The sequence below is a fragment of the Delphinapterus leucas genome, chromosome X, assembly GCF_059928025.1.
Source record: "Delphinapterus leucas isolate spDelLeu-1000000601 "Yukka" chromosome X, BTC_Dleu_Yukka2, whole genome shotgun sequence".
Lineage (NCBI taxonomy): Eukaryota > Metazoa > Chordata > Mammalia > Artiodactyla > Monodontidae > Delphinapterus > Delphinapterus leucas.
In genome coordinates, this window is record NC_143150.1 from 89,759,871 (window position 1) to 89,780,042 (window position 20,172).

Sequence of the window (20,172 nt, forward strand, 5' to 3'; positions counted from 1 at the left end):
CTTATAACTGGTGCCTTGTAGGGATGTGTGTAAGCTCCCCGTGCAGGGCAGGGCATACAACGTGCCCACAATAAATGGTATCTGTTATCACCCCCACCCATCATCATCATACATAAATGGTCCCTTTATTACAACTATTGCCAGGAACTGCTCCTTAGGTTTCCTCCTCTGTGAAATGGATGTGGGGGCCTCGCATCTGTCAACAGCCACAGAGTGGCACCAGAGAATACAGGAAAGGCCCTTCTGACAGGACCCTGACTGGGCTGACCCTTGCTGCGGGTCTCACTCCCCTCTCCTTGTCCACAGGCCTGAGGGAAGACATGCTGGAGACCCTGGTCCCTAAGGTCCAGGGCAACCGGGTGATGGTGGTGCTGGGGCCATGGGCTGGAAGGGTGAGTCCAAAACCTGGGAATGGGCGCGGGAGCACTCAGGGAGTGTCCCTGAGTCTGGGTTGGCCTTGCTGACTCCACCCGCCCCTACTCTAGGTGGGCCGTCTGCTGGACCGGGACAGAGAGCAGAGCCGGGCTCTTGTGCAGCTGCAGAGAGAGAATCGGGTGGTGGAGCTTCACTATGATGCCATCTGCCAGTACATGGGCCCCAGCGACTCGGAGGACTGACCTGTGGACACACTCCCATCCCCCAGGTTGTTACCAATCCCGTACAGTGTGAAAAGCCTGCCTTCACGAAGGTGGGGGGGGGTCATGGTTCCGCCCTCCACTTGCAGTGCAGCCCTGGGACAGGATGGACCAGAAGGGAGGCTAGAATCAAACCTAGTATTTACCAGAACTTAGTATATAATAAAAACCAGTTCTGGGCTTTCCTGGTGGCGCAGTGGTTGAGAGTCCGCCTGCTGATGCAGGGGACACGGGTTTGTGCCCCGGTCCGGGAAGATCCCACATGCCACGGAGCGGCTGGGCCCGTGAGCCATGGCCGCTGAGCCTGCGCGTCCGGAGCCTGTGCTCGGCAACGGGAGAGGCCACAACAGTGAGAGGCCCGCGTACCGCAAAAAACAAAAACAAAAACAAGAGATCATAAATGGTGTACTGAGCTGTGAGTGGAGATGGGAGCTGCGCTGATTGAGGTGGGAACCAGTCCTTTTTTCAGCCCCACCGCCCAGCTTGGGCTGCTCACCAAGTGGAAGGATCCATCCGCTCCCGAGCTCACTATCGGAGTCCAGAAGCTCTGAACACTGTCCCCGAGCAGAGACTAGGGATTCTGGAACACCACATCTCTGGACAACTTTCTGAGCAAGAATCTAGCAGGCTCTGCTTTTACTTTTGGTCCAGAGCAGATGCCCAGAGGATATCTTGAGCCTGTGACAGGAGTCAAGTGGAAGGGAGGCTTCTCCCCACCAATGGGACGTGTTAGCACTACTTTCCAGAGGAGTCAGTTAATCTCGGGGCCCCCGTTTTAGTCCCAAAACTTTGAAGGTGAAAAAATTTTGTCTATCTCGGGTAGAATTTCTCTGGTTGCTCCAGGTAACTGGGTTCTCAAAAAGGTTATCCTTTTTCCATTAAAGGGTTCCAGAGAATCCTTTTTCCTGTTTAATGGCCTAAGATACAAAATCAACAAGGGAAGAAAAAAACATCAGGGGAAGTCAGAACTTTAGGCACAAGTGTTTCTAAATCATCCCCAGTCACTAAGCCATTGATGTAATTAATGGTATTTGAGTTAGATCTAGGCTTCTGGTATAAACTCCTGATGCTTCAGAACACAGCACAGCTGTGGAGAATTTAAACACTTCCCCCTCAAGCAGGATAATAAAGGTGAGCTTCTGTCCTTGCCAAGCAGAGACAGACTACCCTTTTGAGCCAAAATGAGCAGGTATAGAAAGACAGTGAGTTGGCCAGATCAGTGTGCCTAGTAAGGCAAGGGATGATTAGAAAACCTTCCAGTATAGTAACCCCAATATGAGGGACACTTACACAGACCGATTTACTTTTTTTTTAATCGTCCCTGCTTAATTCCAGAACTCTGTTTTCAAGATTAGCCAAACAGGGTTGTTAAGACAGATACCAGAGAACAAACCCCCACCCCCAGTTGCTCGTTCTCGAGTCATCATCGTGATTGCACACGCTGCCCTGGAATTCCAGGCTGAGTTGTATTTTTAATCTTGGGAAGGGTTAGGGGACTTCCCTGGTGGTCCAGTGGATAGGACTTCACGCTCCCAGTGTAGGGGGCCCGCGTTGGATCCATGGTCGGGGAACTAGATCCCACATGAGTGCTGCAACTAAGAAGCCCGCATGCTACAACTAAAAGATCCCACGTGGGGCTTCCCTGGTGGTGCAGTGGTTAAGAATCCGCTTGCCAATGCAGGGGACACGGGTTCGAGCCCTGCTCCAGGAAGATCCCACATGCCACGGAGCAACTAAGCCCGTGCGCCACAACTACTGAGCCTGCGCTCTAGAGCCCGCGAGCCACAACTACTGAAGCCCGCATGCCACAACTACTGAAGCCCGCACGCCTAGAGTCCGTGCTCTGCAACAAGAGAAGCCACCCAATGAGAAGCCCACACACCGCAACGAAGAGTAGCCCCCGCTCACTGCAACTAGAGAAAAGCCCACGCGCAGCAACTAAGACCTAACGTGGCCAAAAATAAAAATAAATAAATAACTATTTAAAAAGATCCCACGTGCTGCAACTAAAGACCTGGCGTGAGCCAAAAATAAATATTTTTTTAAAATCTTGGGAAGGGTTGGGAGTTCTAGAGGTTCCCAATTTGGCACACCCAGAAATCACTTTCCTATGCTGTTATGTGCTTCACCCAGTCAAGAAGGCCGCCTCCTTTCTCCAAATCATAATAAATCCATCTTGGTAATGCCCTTGAGAAGGACAGAAAGCTCCTCGGGGAATGGCCCTGGTCCCATGTGTCTGCCCTGCAACGTGGCATAACCTGGCAGTTTCAGACAAATCCCTCCATCTCCTCTGTGCGCCATGACACTTAAAACAGATCTTTCACCAGATCTGATTTCCTGGAGTTAATGTTTCTCCCGAGCCTGCCTTTGGAAATGGGGCCTGAAGTTCTTGAATACGGCCCTGTGTCCAGAAGGCCTAGCCCTCGGCAGAGCGCCTGGTCCCCCCAGGGCAGATCATCGGTGCTTTACATGCTTGCCCTGAGAGGATCCCTCCTGATGCCTCAGTTTGAGGACAGGGCTGCTTACATTCCTGGAAGCGTAGACAATATCAGGAAGCTTTCCCGATCTGCCCCTTGTCCATTGTGTACAAATACCCTTTGAGTCTGTGCAGTTTTCTCGGCTGCTGTGCCTGCTGCCAGTATTGCCCCTCAGGCAGTGGTTACTGCAATGACAGCTTCTGTGAGCCCATGAACTCTCCACAGACCACTCACAAGCTGGGGACCGTGACCCGTACAATTTGTCCAGACTGGCTTCCACATCACAGGGTCTGAGCAAGATGTGGGTGAAAAAGCATCTGCCTCTTCTGCCAAGTCTCCAGAAGTTTCCCTGGCAGGGTGCAACCTCTGTTAAAAAACTGTCCAGACACTGAACCAGGAATGTGTGGCAGCAGATTCAAGAAGCAGCTTCTCTGCCTTTTGAGAGAGAAGTGAAGTATTTGGGTGATTGGGACTACTGCGTGGGGCTGAGCTTGGTGGAGAAATATACAGGTAGGCCCTTCGTTTCTGACGTTGCTTCCTCAGCCGGGGGATGCTCCCCTCCACTCCCACACTGGGGCCTCTTAATCTCCATGTTTGTAGCATCAAGCAGAGAGAGAAAGTATGCAACAACTTGGAAAGCTACATCCTCACCAGGTTACCCCTATTTCTCCAATTCATTCATCAGGCATCTGTGGGGAACCCCTACTGTATGCCAGATACTATTCTGCATGCTAGGGATACAGTAAAGGGTAAATCATTCATTCAACAAGTATTGAGTCTCCATTCTACGCCAGACATGATTCTAGCTACTGAAGATTTAAAAAACACCATAAACAAAACAAAGATCCTTGCCCTTGTGGAGCTGACATTCCAGTGGGGCTGAGAGGCAATAAGCATAAGAAGTAAATGATCCAGTATGTTAGAAGATGCTAACAGCCATGGGGCTGGGTGGGGGGGAGCGGGGAGAAAGTACAGCAGGGTAAAGGGGATCCAGAGTGGGCAATATTCATAGGATGGCCAGGGAAGGCTTTACTACAAAGGTGACATTTGAGAAAATATATGAAGTGAGGGAGAGTCATGCAGCTATCTGGAGAGTGGTCTGAGTCAGGAAACAGAAAGTGCAAAGGCCCTGTGGTGGCACCATTGCTGGTGTGTTTGAGGAATAGTGAGGCCAGTGTGGCTGCAGGGGAGTAAATGAGGGAGAGGGGATGTAGGAGGTCAGGTCCGAGAGGTACTATGGTGCTTTGAGGGCCACATGCAATGTTCTGACTGAGGTGACAATCATAAATCTCCATGCAGCCACTGCCAGAGACTGCCTGTTGATGCCACTCCCACCCCCACAGCCACATTAAATACAACTGCCCATCAAGTGCTTTGGTCAGTCTGGCTGATTTCCACTGTCAGGAACTGACTCTCCCACTGGCTGCCCAGTGGGGCTGCTGGAACTTCCTGGAAGGCTTACTTCTCTGTCAGTGCCAGTGGGGTACTTTGAGGCATTGCCTCAAACTTGGGAAGCAACTTCCTTCCCAGGCCTCGGAGGAATCCTCAGCACTTCCACACCCCACCCCACCCCACCCCCATCTTTAACCGCTTCTCTGGAAGAGTTATTGTCTGAAAACAGACACCACCAGCTAAAGAGGAGAAGCACTAAATGTATCCTGTTTCCCCACAGCATCTCAAAAGAGGACTAAATGCCACAACGTTGCTCACTAATCTTTTGGTAGTACTGATTTTCCTTATAACCTCATCCCATCCTTGTCTTCAAAAGGGCTTTAAGTCCTTGGGGAATTGCAAATTAAAAACAACAATGAAAAAAAATAAAACAACGATGAGCTACCACTACACGCCTATGAGAATGGCAAACATCCAACACACTGACAATACCAAATACTGGTGAGGATGTGGAACAACAGGAACTTTCATTCATTACTGGTAGGAATGCAAAATGGTACAGCCACTCTGGAAGACCGTCTGGCCATTTCTTAAAAAACTAAACATACTCTTACCATATGATCCAGCAATCACACTCCTTGATATTTACCCAAAGAAGCTGAAAACATATCCACACAAATACGTGCACATGGATATTTATAGCAGCTTTATTCATAAGTGCCAGAACTTGGAAGCAACCACAATTGTCCTTCAGTAGGTGAATGGATAAAGGAACTGTAGTACATCCAGACAATAGAATATTATTCAGTGCTAAAAAGAAATGAGCTATATAGCCATGAAAGGAAACTTAAATGCATATTACTAAGTGAAAGAAATCAATCTGAAAACGCTACATACTGAATGTTTCCAACAATATGACATTCTGCAGAGGTCAATACTATGGTGACAGTAAAAAGTGGTTGCCAGGAGTTAGAGAGTAAGGGAGGGGTGAATAGGCAGAGCACAGAGGATTTTACTGCAATGAAACTACTTTGTATGCTACTTTAATGGTCGATATGTGCCATACATTTGTGAAAACCCACAGAATATGCAACACAAAGTGTGAACCCTAATGTAAACTAGGGACTTTTGGTGACAATGATGTACTATTGTCAACAAATGTAGGTTCATTGATTGTAATAAATGTACCACCGTGGTGCGAGATGTCAATAGTGGGGGAAGATGTGCATGGAGGTAGGGGCAGGGGTGTATTTTCTACTCAGTTTTGCTATGAATCTAAAACTGCTCTAAAAAATAAAGCTGATTCTTTTTAAAAAGCGCTTTAAGAATCTTTATGAAAATTAGAGATACACCACCCCCTTTGTCTTTGCCATATCCTATTAATAAACTGTTTTCAAAAAGCAGTTCTTATTTTTTATTTTTCTATTATTATTATTATTTTGCGGTACGCGGGCCTCTCACTGTTGTGGCCTCTCCCGTTGCGGAGCACAGGCTCCGGACGCGCAGGCTCAGCGGCCATGGCTCACTAGCCCAGCCGCTCCGCGGCATGTGGGATCTTCCCGGACCGGGACACGAACCCGTGTCCCCTGCACCGGCAGGCAGACTCTCAATCACTGCACCACCAGGGAAGCCCAAAAAGCAGTTCTTATATATTCTAGATACAGATACTTTATCAGATATATGCTTTGCAAGTATTTTCTCCCAGTCTCTGGCTTGTCTTTTCATTCTCTTAATGTCTTTTGAAAAGCAGAAATGTTCAATTTTGATGAAGTCAAATTTATCAATTTGTTCTTTCTGGATTGTCCTTTTGATGTCATATCTAAGAAATCTTCACCTAATCCAAGATCACAAAGGTTTTCTAGAAGTTTTATAGTTCTAGATTATATGTTTAGGTCTTTAATCCATGTTGAATTAATTTTTGTGTGTGGTGGGAGGTATGGATCCAGGCTCATTCTTTTGGGTATGGATATCCAACTGTTCCAGCACCATTTGTTGAAAAGACTACCCTTCCTCCACTGCATTGCTTTCCGCTTTTTCAAAAATCAGTTATCCACCACAAAGGAAAGAAAAAGATCAGTTGTCCACATATTTTTGGATTGATTTCTGGACTCTGTTTTGTTCTATTGGTATATTTATCTATCTGTATGCCAGTATCATGCTGTATTGATAACTATAGCTTTATAATGATTCTTTTTTCAAATTTAATTTATTTTCAGCTGCGTTGGGTCTTTGTTGCTGTGCGCAGGCTTTCTCTAGTTGCGGAGAGCAGGGGCTACTCTTCACTGCGGTGCACGGGCTTCTCATTGTGGTGGCTTCCCTTGTTGCGAAGCACAGGCTCTAGGCCTGCGGGCTCAGTAGTTGTGGCTCGTGTGCTCTAGAGCGCAGGCTCAGTAGTTGTGGTGCACGGACTTAATTGCTCTGTGGCATGTGGGATCTTCCTGGACCAGGGCTTGAACCTGTGTCTCCTGCATTGGCAGGTGGATTCTTAACCACTGCACCACCAGGGGAGTCCTATAATGATTCTTGAAATCAGGTAGGATTAGCCCTGCAACTTTGTTATTCTTTTGCAGAGTTGCTTCGGCTATTCTAGGTCTTTTACATTTCTATATGAATTTTAGAATCTTTTTGTCAATTTCTACTACAAAAGAGCCTACTGGGATTGGATCAAACCTATAGATCAATTTGGGAAGAATTAACATGTTAATAATATTTAGCCTTCCAACCCATGAACAAGGTCCATTTATACATGTCTTTAATTTGTCTCAGCAGTTTTCGTAGTCTTCGGTGTATAAGTATTGTACTGAAGAAAAACAGGATAAATGTCTTGTCAGATTTATCCCTAAGTATTTAATATTTCTTGATATTATTGTACATATTATTTTTTGAATTTTATTTTTTTTATACAGCAGGTCCTTATTAGTCATCAATTTTATACACATCACTGTATACATATCAATTCAAATCGCCCAATTCAGCACACCACCATCCCCCCCCGCGGCTTTCCCCCCTTGGTGTCCATACGTTTGTTCTCTACATCTGTGTCTCAACTTCTGCCCTGCAAACCAGTTCATCCATACCATTTTTCTAGGTTCCACATACATCCGTTAATACACAATATTTGTTTTGCTCTTTCTGACTTCACTCTGTATGACAGTCTCTAGATCCATCCACGTTTCAACAAATGACTCAGTTTCGTTCCTTTTTATGGCTGAGTAATATTCCATTGTATATATGTACCACTTCTTCTTTATCCATTCGTCTGTCGATGGGCATTTAGGTTGCTTCCATGACCTGGCTATTGTAAATAGTGCTGCAATGAACATTGGGGTGCATGTGTCTTTTTGAATTATGGTTTTCTCTGGGTATATGCCCAGCAGTGGGATTGCTGGATCATATGGTAATGATATTTTTAGTATTTTAAGGAAGCTCCATACTGTTCTCCATAGTGGCTGTATCAATTTACATTCCCAACAACAGTGCAAGAGGGTTCCCTTTTCTCCACACCCTCTCCAGCATTTGTTGTTTGTAGATTTTCGGATGATGCCCATTCTAACTGGTGTGAGGTGATACCTCATTGTAGTTCTGATTTGCATTTCTCTAATAATTAGTGATGTTGAGCAGCTTTTCATGTGCTTCTTGGCCATGTATATGTCTTCTTTGGAGAAATGTCTATTTAGGTCTTCTGCCCATTTTTGGACTGGGTTGTTTGTTTCTTTAATATTGAGCTGCATGAGCTGTTTATATATTTTGGAGATTAATCCTTTGTCCATTGATTCGTTTGCAAATATTTTCTCCCATTCTGAGGGTTGTCTTTTCGTCTTGTTTATGATTTCCTTTGCTGTGCAAAAGCTTTTAAGTTTCATTAGGTCCCATTTGTTTATTTTTGTTTTTATTTCCATTACTCTAGGAGGTGGATCAAAAAAGATCTTGCTGTGATTTATGGCAAAGAGTGTTCTTCCTATGTTTTCCTCTAAGAATTTCATAGTGTCCCATCTTACACTTAGGTCTAGAATCCATTTTGAGTTTATTTTTGTGTATGGTGTTAGGGAGTGTTCTAATTTCATTCTTTTACATGTAGCTGTCCAGTTTTCCCCACACCACTTATTGAAGAGACTGTCGTTCTCCACTGTATATCCTTGCCTACTTTGTCATAGATTAGTTGACCATAGGTGCGTGGGTTTATCTCTGGGCTTTCTATCTTGTTCCATTGATCTATGTTTCTGTTTTTGTGCCAGTACCATGTTGTCTTGATTACTGTAGCTTTGTAGTATAGTCTGAAGTCAGGGAGTCTGATTCCTCCAGCTCCTTTTCTTCACTCAAGACTGCTTTGGCTCTTCAGAGTCTTTTGTGTCTCCATACAAATTTTAAGATTTTTTGTTCTAGTTCCGTAAAAAATGCCATTGGTAGTTTGATAGGGATTGTGTAGAGTCTGTAGATTGCTTTGGGTAGTATAGTCATTTTCACAATATTGATTCTTCTAATCCAAGAACATGGTGTATCTCTCCATCTGTTGGTATCATCTTTAATTTCTTTCATCAGTGACTTATACTTTTCTGTATACAGGTCTTTTGTCTCCCTAGGTAGGTTTATTCCTAGGTATTTTATTCTTTTTGTTGCAATGGTAAATGCGAGTGTTTCCATAATTTCTCTTTCAGATTTTGCATCATTAGTGTATAGGAATGCCAGAGATTTCTGTGCATTAATTTTGTATCCTGCAACTTTACCAAATTCATTGATTAACTCTAGTAGTTTTCTGGTGGCATTTTTAGGATTCTCTATGTATAGCATCATGTCATCTGCAAACACTGACAGTTTTACTTCTTCTTTTCCTATTTGTATGCCTTTTATTTCCTTTTCTTCTCTGACTGCCGTGGCTAGGACTTCCAAAAGTATGTTGAAAAATAGTGGTGAGAGTGGACATCCTTGTCTTGTTCCTGATCTTAGAGGAAATGCTTTCAGTTTTTCACCATTGAGAATGATGTTTGCTGTGGGTTTTTCGTATACGGTAAACGTATACGTATACGTATATATGTATATAGGTTCCCTCTATGCCCACTTTCTGGAGAGTTTTTCTCATAAATGGGTGTTGAATTTTGTCAAAAGCTTTTTCTGCATCTATGGAGATGATCATATGGTTTTATTCTTCAATTTGTTAATATGGTGTATCACATTGATTGATTTGTGAATATTGAAGAATCCTTGCATCCCTGGGATAAATCCCACTTGATCGTGGTGTATGATCCTTTTAATGTGTTGTTGGATTCTGTTTGCTAGTATTTTGTTAAGGACTTTTGCATGTATATTCATCAGTGATATTGTTCTGTAATTTTCTTTTTTCGTAGTATCTTTGCCTGGTTTTGGTATCAGGGCGATGGTGGCCTCATAGAATGAGTTTGGGAGTGTTCCTCCCTCTGCACTTTTTTGGAAGAGTTTGAGAAGGATAGGTATTAGCTCTTCTCTAAATGTTTGATAGAATTCACCTGTGAAGCCATCTGGTCCTGGACTTTTGTTCATTGGAAGATTTTTAATCACAGTTTCAATTTCATTACTTGTGATTAGGCTGCTCGTATTTTATATTTCTTCCTGGTTTAGTCTTGGAAGGTTATACCTTTCTAAGAATTTGTCCATTTCTTCCATGTAGTCGATTTTATTGGCATAGAGTTGCTTGTAGTAGTCTCTTAGGATGCTTTGTATTTCTGCGGTGTCTGTTGTAACTTCCCCTTTTTCATTTCTAATTTTATTGATTTGAGTCCTCTCCCTCTTTTTCTTGATGAGTCTGGCTAATGGTTTATCAATTTAGTTTATCTTCTCAAAGAACCAGCTTTTAGTTTTACTGATCTTTGCTACTGTTTTCTTCGGTTCTATTTCATTTATTTCTGCTCTGATCTTTATGATTTCTTTCCTTCTGCTAACTTTGGTGGGGTTTTTTTGTGTTTTTTTTTTTTGCAGTACGCAGGCCTCTCACTGTTGTGGCCTCTCCTGTTGCGGAGCAGAGGCTTCAGACGCGCAGGCTTAGCGACCATGGCTCACAGGCCCAGCCACTCCGCGGCATGTGGGATCTTCCCGGACCAGGGCACGAACCCGTGTCCCCTGCATCGGCAGGCGGACTCTCAACCACTACGCCACCAGGGAAGCCCCTAACTTTGGGTTTTGTTTGTTCTTCTTTCTCCAGTTCCTTTAGTTGTAAGGTTAGATTGTTTATTTGAGATTTTTCTTGTTTCTTGAGGTAGGCTTGTATAGCTATAAACTTCCCTCTTACAACTGCTTTTGCTGCATCCCGTAGGTTTTGGATTGTTGTGTTTTCATTGTCGTTTGTCTCTAGGTATTTTTCGATTTCCTCTTTGATTTCTTCAGCGATCTCTTGGTTATTTAGTAACGTATTGTGTAGCCTCCATGTGTTTCTGTTTTTTACGTTTTTTTCCCTGTAATTCATTTCTAATCTCATAGGGTTGTGGTCAGAAAAGATGCTTGATATGATTTCAATTTTCTTAAATTTACTGAGGCTTGATTTGTGACCCAAGATGTGATCTATCCTGGAGGATGTTCCATGAGCACTTGAGAAGAAAGTGTAATCTGCTGTTTTTGGATGGAATGTACTATAAATATCAATTAAATCTATCTGGTCTATTGTGTCATTTAAAGCTTCTGTTTCCTTATTTATTTTCATTTTGGATGATCTGTCCATTCGTGTAAATGAGGTGTTAAAATCCCCCACTATTATTTTTATTTTTATTTTTTTGCGGTATGCGGGCCTCTCACTGTTGTGGCCTCTCCTGTTGCGGAGCACAGGCTCCGGACGTGCAGGCTCAGCGGCCATGGCTCACGGGCCCAGCCGCTCCGCGGCATGTGGGATCTTCCCGGACCGGGGCGTGAACCCGTGTCCCCTGCAACCATCTTAACCATTTTAAAGTGTACAGTTAAGTGGCATTAAATATATTCACACTGTTGTATAACCATCATCACCATCCATCTCCAGACCTTTTCATCTTGCAAAATTGAAATTCTGTACCCATTAAACAATTACTCCCCATTCTTTCCTCTCCCCAACCCCTGGCAACTATCTGTGTCTTCTTGAGTGAGCTCTGGTAATTTGTGTCTTTCAAGGAATTTGTACATTTCAATGAAGTTGTGGAATTTATTGGCATAAAGTTGTTTATAATATTCCTTTAACCGTTTTAGTATCTGTAGAATCTGTAGTGATGTCACCTCTCATTTCTGATATTGGTAAGTTGTGTCTTCTTCCTTTTTTTTTTCTTGTAAGTCTTCACGTTTATCAGTTTTGTTGATCTCAGTCAACCGCTTTTGATTCCACTGATTTTCTCCATTGTTTTTCTGTTTTCTATTTTCATTGATTTCCACTTTGGTCTTTATTATTTCCTTTCTTCTGCTTACCTTAGGTTTACTTTGCTCTTCTTTTTCTAGTTTCTTATGGTGGAAGCTGAGATAATAGATTTTAGACCTTTCTTATTTAGTTCTTTCTTCTTTTCTAATATAGGCAGGCATTTAATGCAATAAATTCACCCCCGAATACTGCTTTAGTGGCATTGACAAATACTAATATGTTGAGTTTTTATTTTCATTCAGTTCAAAACGTTTTCTAATTTCCATTCTGACTCCTTTGATCCATGAATTATTTTGAAGTGTGTTACTTAGTTTCCAAATATTTGGAGATTTTCCAGAGATCTTCCTGTTATTAATTTCTAATTCAGTTCCATTGTGGCCAGAGAAAACAATTTGTATAACCTGAATTCTTTTGCATTTACTGAGATTAATTTTATGGCCCAGAAAATGGTCTATCTTGGTAATACAGGGAAACTGCTTCATGCTGGTGCCTTGACCTTGCATAGATCCTCATAGTTCCTGTAGGTAATGCTTAACCACAGCTGATCTATCTAGGTCTTGGCAGAAGCCTTGTGATCCTCCCAGAACATGAGAGCATGGGAAGCTTGTGAAGAACTGCTACAAGGCCATTTCCCACTCACTTTTTTATTTTCATGGGAAGCTGTCAGGAGAGATTCTTATCACCTCCCCAATTCTGAGGAGATATGAGGATTTCTGTCTGACCCTTAGGGTACAGCTTCAGGGTATAAAAATGCTTACCTGCAGCATGAAATCAGCTCCTCAGCAACAGGGTGTTCCACCACTTGTGTTGCAGCCATCTGGACCCTTTTGTTTCAGTATTATCCTGTGGTACAAAGGATATGGGGAACTGCTGTTGAGCCCCTCTAGTGAATTTTCATTTCAGTTATTTCATATTTATTTTCTTTATATTATTTTCATATTCTATTATTTTTTTATTTTTTATTTACTTTTATCATATTCAACTATTTTAACTCCTGAATTTGTTTTTTTTTTTTTTTACTTTCTATCTTTTTGTTGATATTCTCTATTTGGTGAGACATTGTTATTATACTTCCCTTTAGTTCTTTAGATATGGTTTCCTTTAGTTCTTTGAGCATATTTATGCTAGTGATTTAAAATCTTTGTCTAAGCTGCATGTAAATCAGTGAAGTCAGAACACTCCCTCACACGATATACAAAAATGAACTCAAAATGGCTTAAAGGCTTAAATATAAGACATGACAACATAAGACTCCTAGAAGAACACAGGCAAAAGATCCTCTGACATAAATCATAGCAATGTTTTCTTAGGTCAGTCTCCCAAGGCAATAGAAACAAAAGCAAAAATAAACAAATGAGGCCTAATCAAACTTATACATTCTTACACAGCAAAGGAAACCATGAACAAAACAAAAACATAACCTAGGGACTGGGAGAAAATATTTGCAAATGATGCTGAAACTGTGCAACTCAGATTGGGACTTGAACACACATGCCAGGACTCGAACCCAGCCAAAACCCCGACTGGGACTTGAACCCACGTTTTTTTAACTGAGATCACACACCTGGTCTCAGGACATAATGAAGCTCAGGTTCTTGATGTCTCATCACAGAAAGAATTCAGTGAGAGACAAAGTAGGTAAGAAGTGGATTTATTTAGAGAGAAACACACTCCAAAGAATGTGGGTCATCTGAGAAGGCGAGAGCAGCACCAGGGTATGGGGTTATCAGTTTTTATAAGGGTGGGTAATTTCATAGGCTAATGAGTGGGAAGAGTATTCCAGCTATTTTGGGGAAGGGGTGGGGATTTCCAGAAATAGGGCCACCGCCCACTTTTTGACCTTTATGGTCAGCCTTGGAACTGTCATGTCACCTGTGGGTGTGTCATTTAGCTTGCTGGTGTGTTACAATGAGCAGAAAATGAGGTTCAAGGTCTAGTGGAAGCCATCTTGGACCTATTTGGTTCTAATCAGTTTATGTTGTGTCCTTGGGCTATATCATTCTTTTAAAGGTTGTGCCCTGCCCCCTTCCCTCCTGTTTCATTCTCCTCTCAGAGATTTTACTCCCATATCCTTACGGGAAGCAGAGGGGCAATGGTCCATCATCTGTAACTGCTTCGAGGCTGAGTAGGGGTGTCGACCCTACCTGTCAGGGAGTAAAAACATCTCTGGATGCCTGATCTAGAGGCCCCAGGGGCAAGACAGCTACTTGTTTTAAGTCAGTATGGGCTGGAATCCTCACATAGTTATCATCTTGATGTGAAACTGTTGTAACTGCTTCCATAGCCTTTCTATGAATCTCCTTGATGATGAAGCACGTTTTGGAACAGCATCAGAGTACAAAAATAACTATCTATAAATAACAAAAGAATTAAAAGGCATGGCTAAACATCTCATTACAGTGTAATCGGTAAAGAAACTTGGTCACAATAACCAGAATTACGAATGATTGCATTTCACTTAACATACCAAATAACCCTAGTTAAATATTTCTCTTTGAGATACTTCAGGGGCCCTCTACAGAATCCCAAAATTAGCTGGAAATCAAAAGAACTTTAATGAAAATTTGATATTTGGGAAGTTTGTCAAAAAGTTTTAAAGCACTTGGTAAAATAAGATCATAGGTCACTGTGAGACAATACTTATTCTGTAATCAAAGTGACAATAAAAGATTTCAAAGACAAATACAACACAGATCATTTAAAAGGTAAAGAAACTTAATATCTGTTATCAAAGGCAGTTCAACATTTTAAGAAAACCTGTCCTCTTGGGACTTCGCTGGTGGTGCAGTGGTATCTGCCTGCCAATGCAGGGGACACGGGTTCGATCCCTGGTCCAGGAAGATCCCACATGCCGTGGAGCAACTAAGTCTGTGCGCCCCAACTACTGAGCCTGTGCTCTAGAGCCCACAAGCCACAACTGCTGAGCCCGTGTGCCACAACTACTGAAGCCTGCGCCCCTAGAGCCCGTGCTCCACAACAAAGAGAAGCCACCACAATGAGAAGCCTGTGCACCACATCCAAGAGCAGCCCTTGCTTGCCACAACTAGAGAAAGCTCACACACAGCAATGAAGACCCAACACAGCCAAAAATAAATAAACAAATAAGCAAATTTATTTAAAAAAAAAAAGAAAAAGAAAACCTGTCCTCTTAAAAGAGAGAAAAGCCACATTCAAGTCTTGCACCAGCTTACTTTTAAAATTCATTTACTCAATTAAATTTATTCTAAACTTAGTCAATCCTGACCGTGCACAAAACACTTTTCTCACAGTCCACTTTCCACAAACTTTTCATTACTTTCTGTAACCATCACTTTATTTTTTTTGCAACCAGAAACAACCATCTGGGTTCAAGTCGCAATCTGAGTTGCATGGTTTCAATGCAACCAACAAAGGCTTAATTTCCAAAATATACAAACAGCTCATACAACTCAATAACAACAACAAAAAAAAACAACTGATCAAAAAATGAGCAGAAGACCTAAATAGACATTTCTCCAAAGAAGACATACAGATGGCCAATAGGCATATGAAAAGATGCTCAATGTTGCTAATTATTAGAGAAATGCAAATCAAAACTACAATGAGGTATCACCTCACACCAGTCAAAATGGCCATCATTAAAAAGTCTACAAATAATATATACTGGAGAGGGTGTGGAGAAAAGGGAACCCTCCAACACTGTTGGTGGGAATGTAAATTGGTGCAGCCAGTATGGAAAACAGTATGGAGGTTCCTTTAAAAATTAAAAATAGAGTTACCATATGATTCAGCAATATCACTCCTGGGCATATATCTGGAGAAAACTCTAATTCAAAAAGATACAGGACTTCCCTGGTGGTGCAGTGGTTAAGAATCTGCCTGCTAATGCAGGGGACATGGGTTTGATCCCCGGTCCAGGAAGATTCCACATGCCATGGAGCAACTAAGCCCATGCACCACAACTACTCAGCCTGCACTCTAGAGCCTGTGAGCCACAACTACTGAGCCCACGTGCCACAACTACTGAAGCCCATGTGCCCTAGAGCCCACATGCCGCAACTACTGAGCCCACACGCCACAACTACTGAAGCCCACACACCTAGAGCCCGTGCTCCGCAACAAGAGAAGCCACTTCAATGAGAAGCCCGTGCACCACAACTCAGAATAGCCCTCGCTCGCTGCAGCTAGAGAAAGCCCACGTGCAGCAATGAAGACCCAATGCAGCCAAAAAAGAAAAAAAAGATACATGCACCCCAATGTTCATGCAGCACTATTTACAATAGCCAAGACATGGAAACAAGTTAAATATCCATTGACAGATGAATGGATAAAGAAAATGTGGTATATATATACAATGGAATATTAGCCATAAAAAGGAGTGAAATAATGCCATTTACAGCAACATGGATGGACCTAGAGCTTATCATACTAAGTGAAGGAAGTTAGACAGAGAAAGGCAAATACCATGTGATATCACTTACATGTGAAATCTAAAATATGATATAAATGAACTTATTTACAAAACAGTAACAGACTCACAGACATAGAAAACAAATTTATGGTTAACAAAGAGGAAAGGGGATGGGGGAGGGATAAATTAGGAGTTTGGGATTAGCAGATATATATATATATATATTCAGGAATTCCCTGGTGGTCCAGTGGTTGGGACTCTGTGCTTCCACTGCAGGGGGTACGGGTTTGACACCTGGTCAGGGAGCTAAGATCCTGCATGCCACGAGGCATGGCCAGAAAAAAAAAAGAGAGAGAGAATATGTATATTCTTAATCACTTATACTGTACACCAGAAACTAACACAACATTGTAAATCAACTATACTTCAAAAAGACCCTAAAATCTTTGTCTAGTACATCCAATGTTTGGGCTTCCTTAGGGATAGTTTCTATTTAGTGCTTTTTTTTTGCCCTGTGTATGGTTCATACTTTCTATTTTCATTGCAATTTTAAAATCTGGATATTTTAAATAATGCAGCAGCTCTGGAATTCAGATTCTCTCCACCCCAGGCTTTATTGTTTCTGCTGTCTGTTTAGTGACTTTTCTGAACTAGTTTTATAGTCTGTATTCTTTGATACATGTGGTCACCAAAGTCTCTGCTTCATTAACTTAGTGGTCAGCTAATGGTTAGAGAGAGATTTCTTCAAATCCTTTGAACCAATAAGTCTTCGACCTTTGCCTAGGGTTTCTCTGTGTGTGTTGGAGCATGCTTGAACACTCCAGCAAGGTAGTTTACAACTCTGCCTTAGCAGAGTTCTCCACAGAGCTTCAAGATCACCCAGAGGTGGAAATAATGCCATCTGCAGCAACATGGATAGACCTAGAGATTATCATACTAAGCGAAGTAAGTCAGACAGAGAAAGACAAATATACAATATTGCTTATATGTGGAATCTAATTTAAAATTATACAAATGATCTTATTTACAAAACAGAAACAGACTCACAGATCTTGAAATCAAACTTATGGTGACCAAAGGGAAAACGTGGGGGGAAATGATAAATTAGGAGATTGGGATTAACATATACACACTACTATATATAAAATACATAACAAATAAGGACCTACTGTAGGGCTTCCCTGGTGGCGCAGTGGTTGAGAATCTGCCTGCCAATGCAGGGGACACGGGTTTGAGCCCTGGTCCGGGAAGATCCCACATGACACGGAGCAACTAAACCGGTGCACAACAACTACTGAGCCTGTGCTCTAGAGCCCGCATGCCACAACTACTGAGCCCACGAGCCACAAATACTGAAGCCCACGCGCCTAGAGCCTGTGCTCTGCAACAAGAGAAGCCATCGCGATGAGAAGCCTGTGCACTGCAACAAAGAGTAGCCCCTGCTCCCCGCAACTAGAGAAAGCCCACGCGCAGCAATGAAGACCCAGCGCAGCCAAAAATAAATTTTAAAAAAGACCTACTGTATAGCACAGGGAACTCTACTCGGTACTCTGTAATGGCCTATATGGGAAAAGAATCTTAAAAAGAGTGGATATATGTATATGTATAACTGATTCACTCTGCTGTACACCTGAAACTAACACAACACTGTAAATCAACTATACTCCGATTAAAAAAAAAAAAAATCACCCAGAGTTGAAAGCTTAGGGCCTTCTCAGTTCTTTCCTTGGCATGCTTGCAGCCCTGCACTTGCACATGCATATGGCCCTCCAGACTCCCAGAAGTATGTCAGAGCTTTTCAAGGTCCCTCTGGATATCTTATTCCCAGTTTTTCATGATTTTTGGTCAACTTGTTTTCTCCAGCTGTTAGCACCACCTCGGGCAACTGTGATGTTAAACAGTTTTCACCAGTTATTTTTTAAAAGGCTATTTGACCTGAGAGAGCTCTGAATCAGGTCAAATAAAGACAAGCCCTATAAGTGAAGATTTCCAGGGAACTGCTATACAGGTCAAGAATGACAATTTTCTGGGCCTCACACCCATTAGAATGGTTACTATAAAAAAAAAGAAAAGAAGTGTTGGTTGGGATGTGGAGAAAATTAGAACCTTTGCACACTACTGGTAGGAATATAAAATGGTGCAGCTGCTACGGAAAACAGTTCCCCCCAAAATTAAAAAAACGATTACCATATGATCCAGCAATTCCACTTCTGGACAAATATCCAAATTAATTGAAAGCACAGTATCAAAGAGACTTTGCACATCCATGTTCATAGCAGCATTATTCCCAATAGCCAAAAGGTGGAAGCAATCCAAGTGTCCATCGATAAATGAATTGATAAGCAAAACGTGGTATATTCATACAATAGAATATTATTCAGCCTTTAAAGGGAAGGAAATTCTGACACATGCTTCAACACGGATGAACCTTGAGGATGTTATGCTAAGTGAAATAAGCCAGTCGTAAGAAAACAAATACCGTATGATTCCACTTATATGATGTATCTAAAGGAGTCAAATTGGGACTTCGCTGGTGGTCCAGTGGTTAAGAATCGGTCTTGCAACGCAGGGGACACCGGTTCAATCCCTGGTCAGGGAACTAAGATCCCACATGCCACGGGGCAACTAAGCCTGTGCACCACAACTAGAGAGCCCACGTGCTGCAACTACAGAGCCCACATGCTCTGAAGCCCATGTGCCGTAACTAGAGAGAAGCCCGTGCGCTGCAGCGAAAGATCCCGCGTGCCTCAACTAAGACCCAATACAGCCAATAAATCAATAAAATAAAGGAGTCAAATTCATAGAAACATAAAGTAGAAAGGTGGTTGCCAGGGGCTGGGGGAGGGGGAAATGGGGAGATGTTTAATGGGTCTAGAGTTTCAGGGTTTTTTTTCAAGTTTCAGACTATTTATTAAGCAGTGTAAACCCCAACACAATATACCAACGTGATTTCGTGCATTTATTTATTTATTTTTTACTTTTTGGCCGTACCACGCAGCATGTGGGATCTTAGTTCCCCAACCAGGGATCGAACCGGCGCCCCCCGCAGTGGAAGTGCCAAGTCTTAACCTCTGGACCACTAGGGAAGTCCCTGATTTCGTGCGTTTAGAGGGGAAATGTTTCCTGGTTAAGTGGAAAATTGTGCAGATGGCTTCTGGAAGACCTTCATTCTAAGCAGCTTTATAATGAAACATTTCATTTAGAAGTCTGGACCTTCTTTCTTCAATTTGCTGTAATCTACATTCACTGAGTAGAACTTGTACTGATCATTGGGACCCAGATTTTTCCAGGGTTCTGGGTTACTCTTTTTGTCCCAACTGACATCTGGATTGAACGATGCCAGGCGCAAGACATACAGTGTCGCTCAGTACCTCCCGCTTCAATAAATATGAAGAGGGGCATCAAGCTAAGATGCTTCTTGGCCTGACCGATGATTAGGTGGAGCATGGTTGTGACAGAAGCCTCGAGTCCAGACGGAGAGGACAATAAACTTGCAAGACCCAGGACTAAACAGTCTCTGCGCCGAGCAGAGTTTCAGTTTTGCAAGATGAAAAAGTTCTGGAGATCTGTTTCACAACAATGTGAATATTCTTAACATTCCTGAACTGTACATTCAAAAATGGTTAAGGTGGTAAATTTTATGTTATGTATACTTTGTTACAATTAAAAGTACATGGACACCTACTATGTGCCTGGCATTCTGGTTCATCTTTGTACACCCAGTGCCTGCATATCATGAATACTCCTCATCTTCCCTCTCAGCAACTTTTTAAATTAATTAATTTATTTATTTATTTTTGGCTGCGTTGGGTCTTCGTTGCAGCGAGTGGAGGCTGCTCTTCGTTGTGGTGCGCAGGCTTCTCATTGCGGTGGCTTCTCTTGTTGAGGAGCACGGGCTCTAGGCACGCGGGCTTCAGTAGTCGTGGCTCGCGGGCT

At 42.6% G+C, this 20,172-nt stretch overlaps 1 protein-coding gene and 1 pseudogene across 1 annotated transcript in view; one reads left to right on the forward strand and one right to left on the reverse strand.

Moving 5' to 3' along the window:
- Nucleotides 1-815, forward strand: part of GPKOW (G-patch domain and KOW motifs) — a 31,562-nt gene extending 30,747 nt beyond the window's left edge. The window contains exons 13-14 of the mRNA XM_089904932.1: nucleotides 307-392; nucleotides 486-815. Coding sequence (XP_089761058.1) covers nucleotides 307-392; nucleotides 486-617 — 218 coding nt within the window. The 3' untranslated portion in view covers nucleotides 618-815. The remainder of the gene's footprint in view (nucleotides 1-306; nucleotides 393-485) is intronic.
- An 18,168-nt stretch (nucleotides 816-18,983) lies between these two features.
- On the reverse strand, nucleotides 18,984-19,969 carry LOC149744325 (cytochrome c oxidase subunit FA4 pseudogene; annotated as a pseudogene).
- Nucleotides 19,970-20,172: the final 203 nt, after the last annotated feature.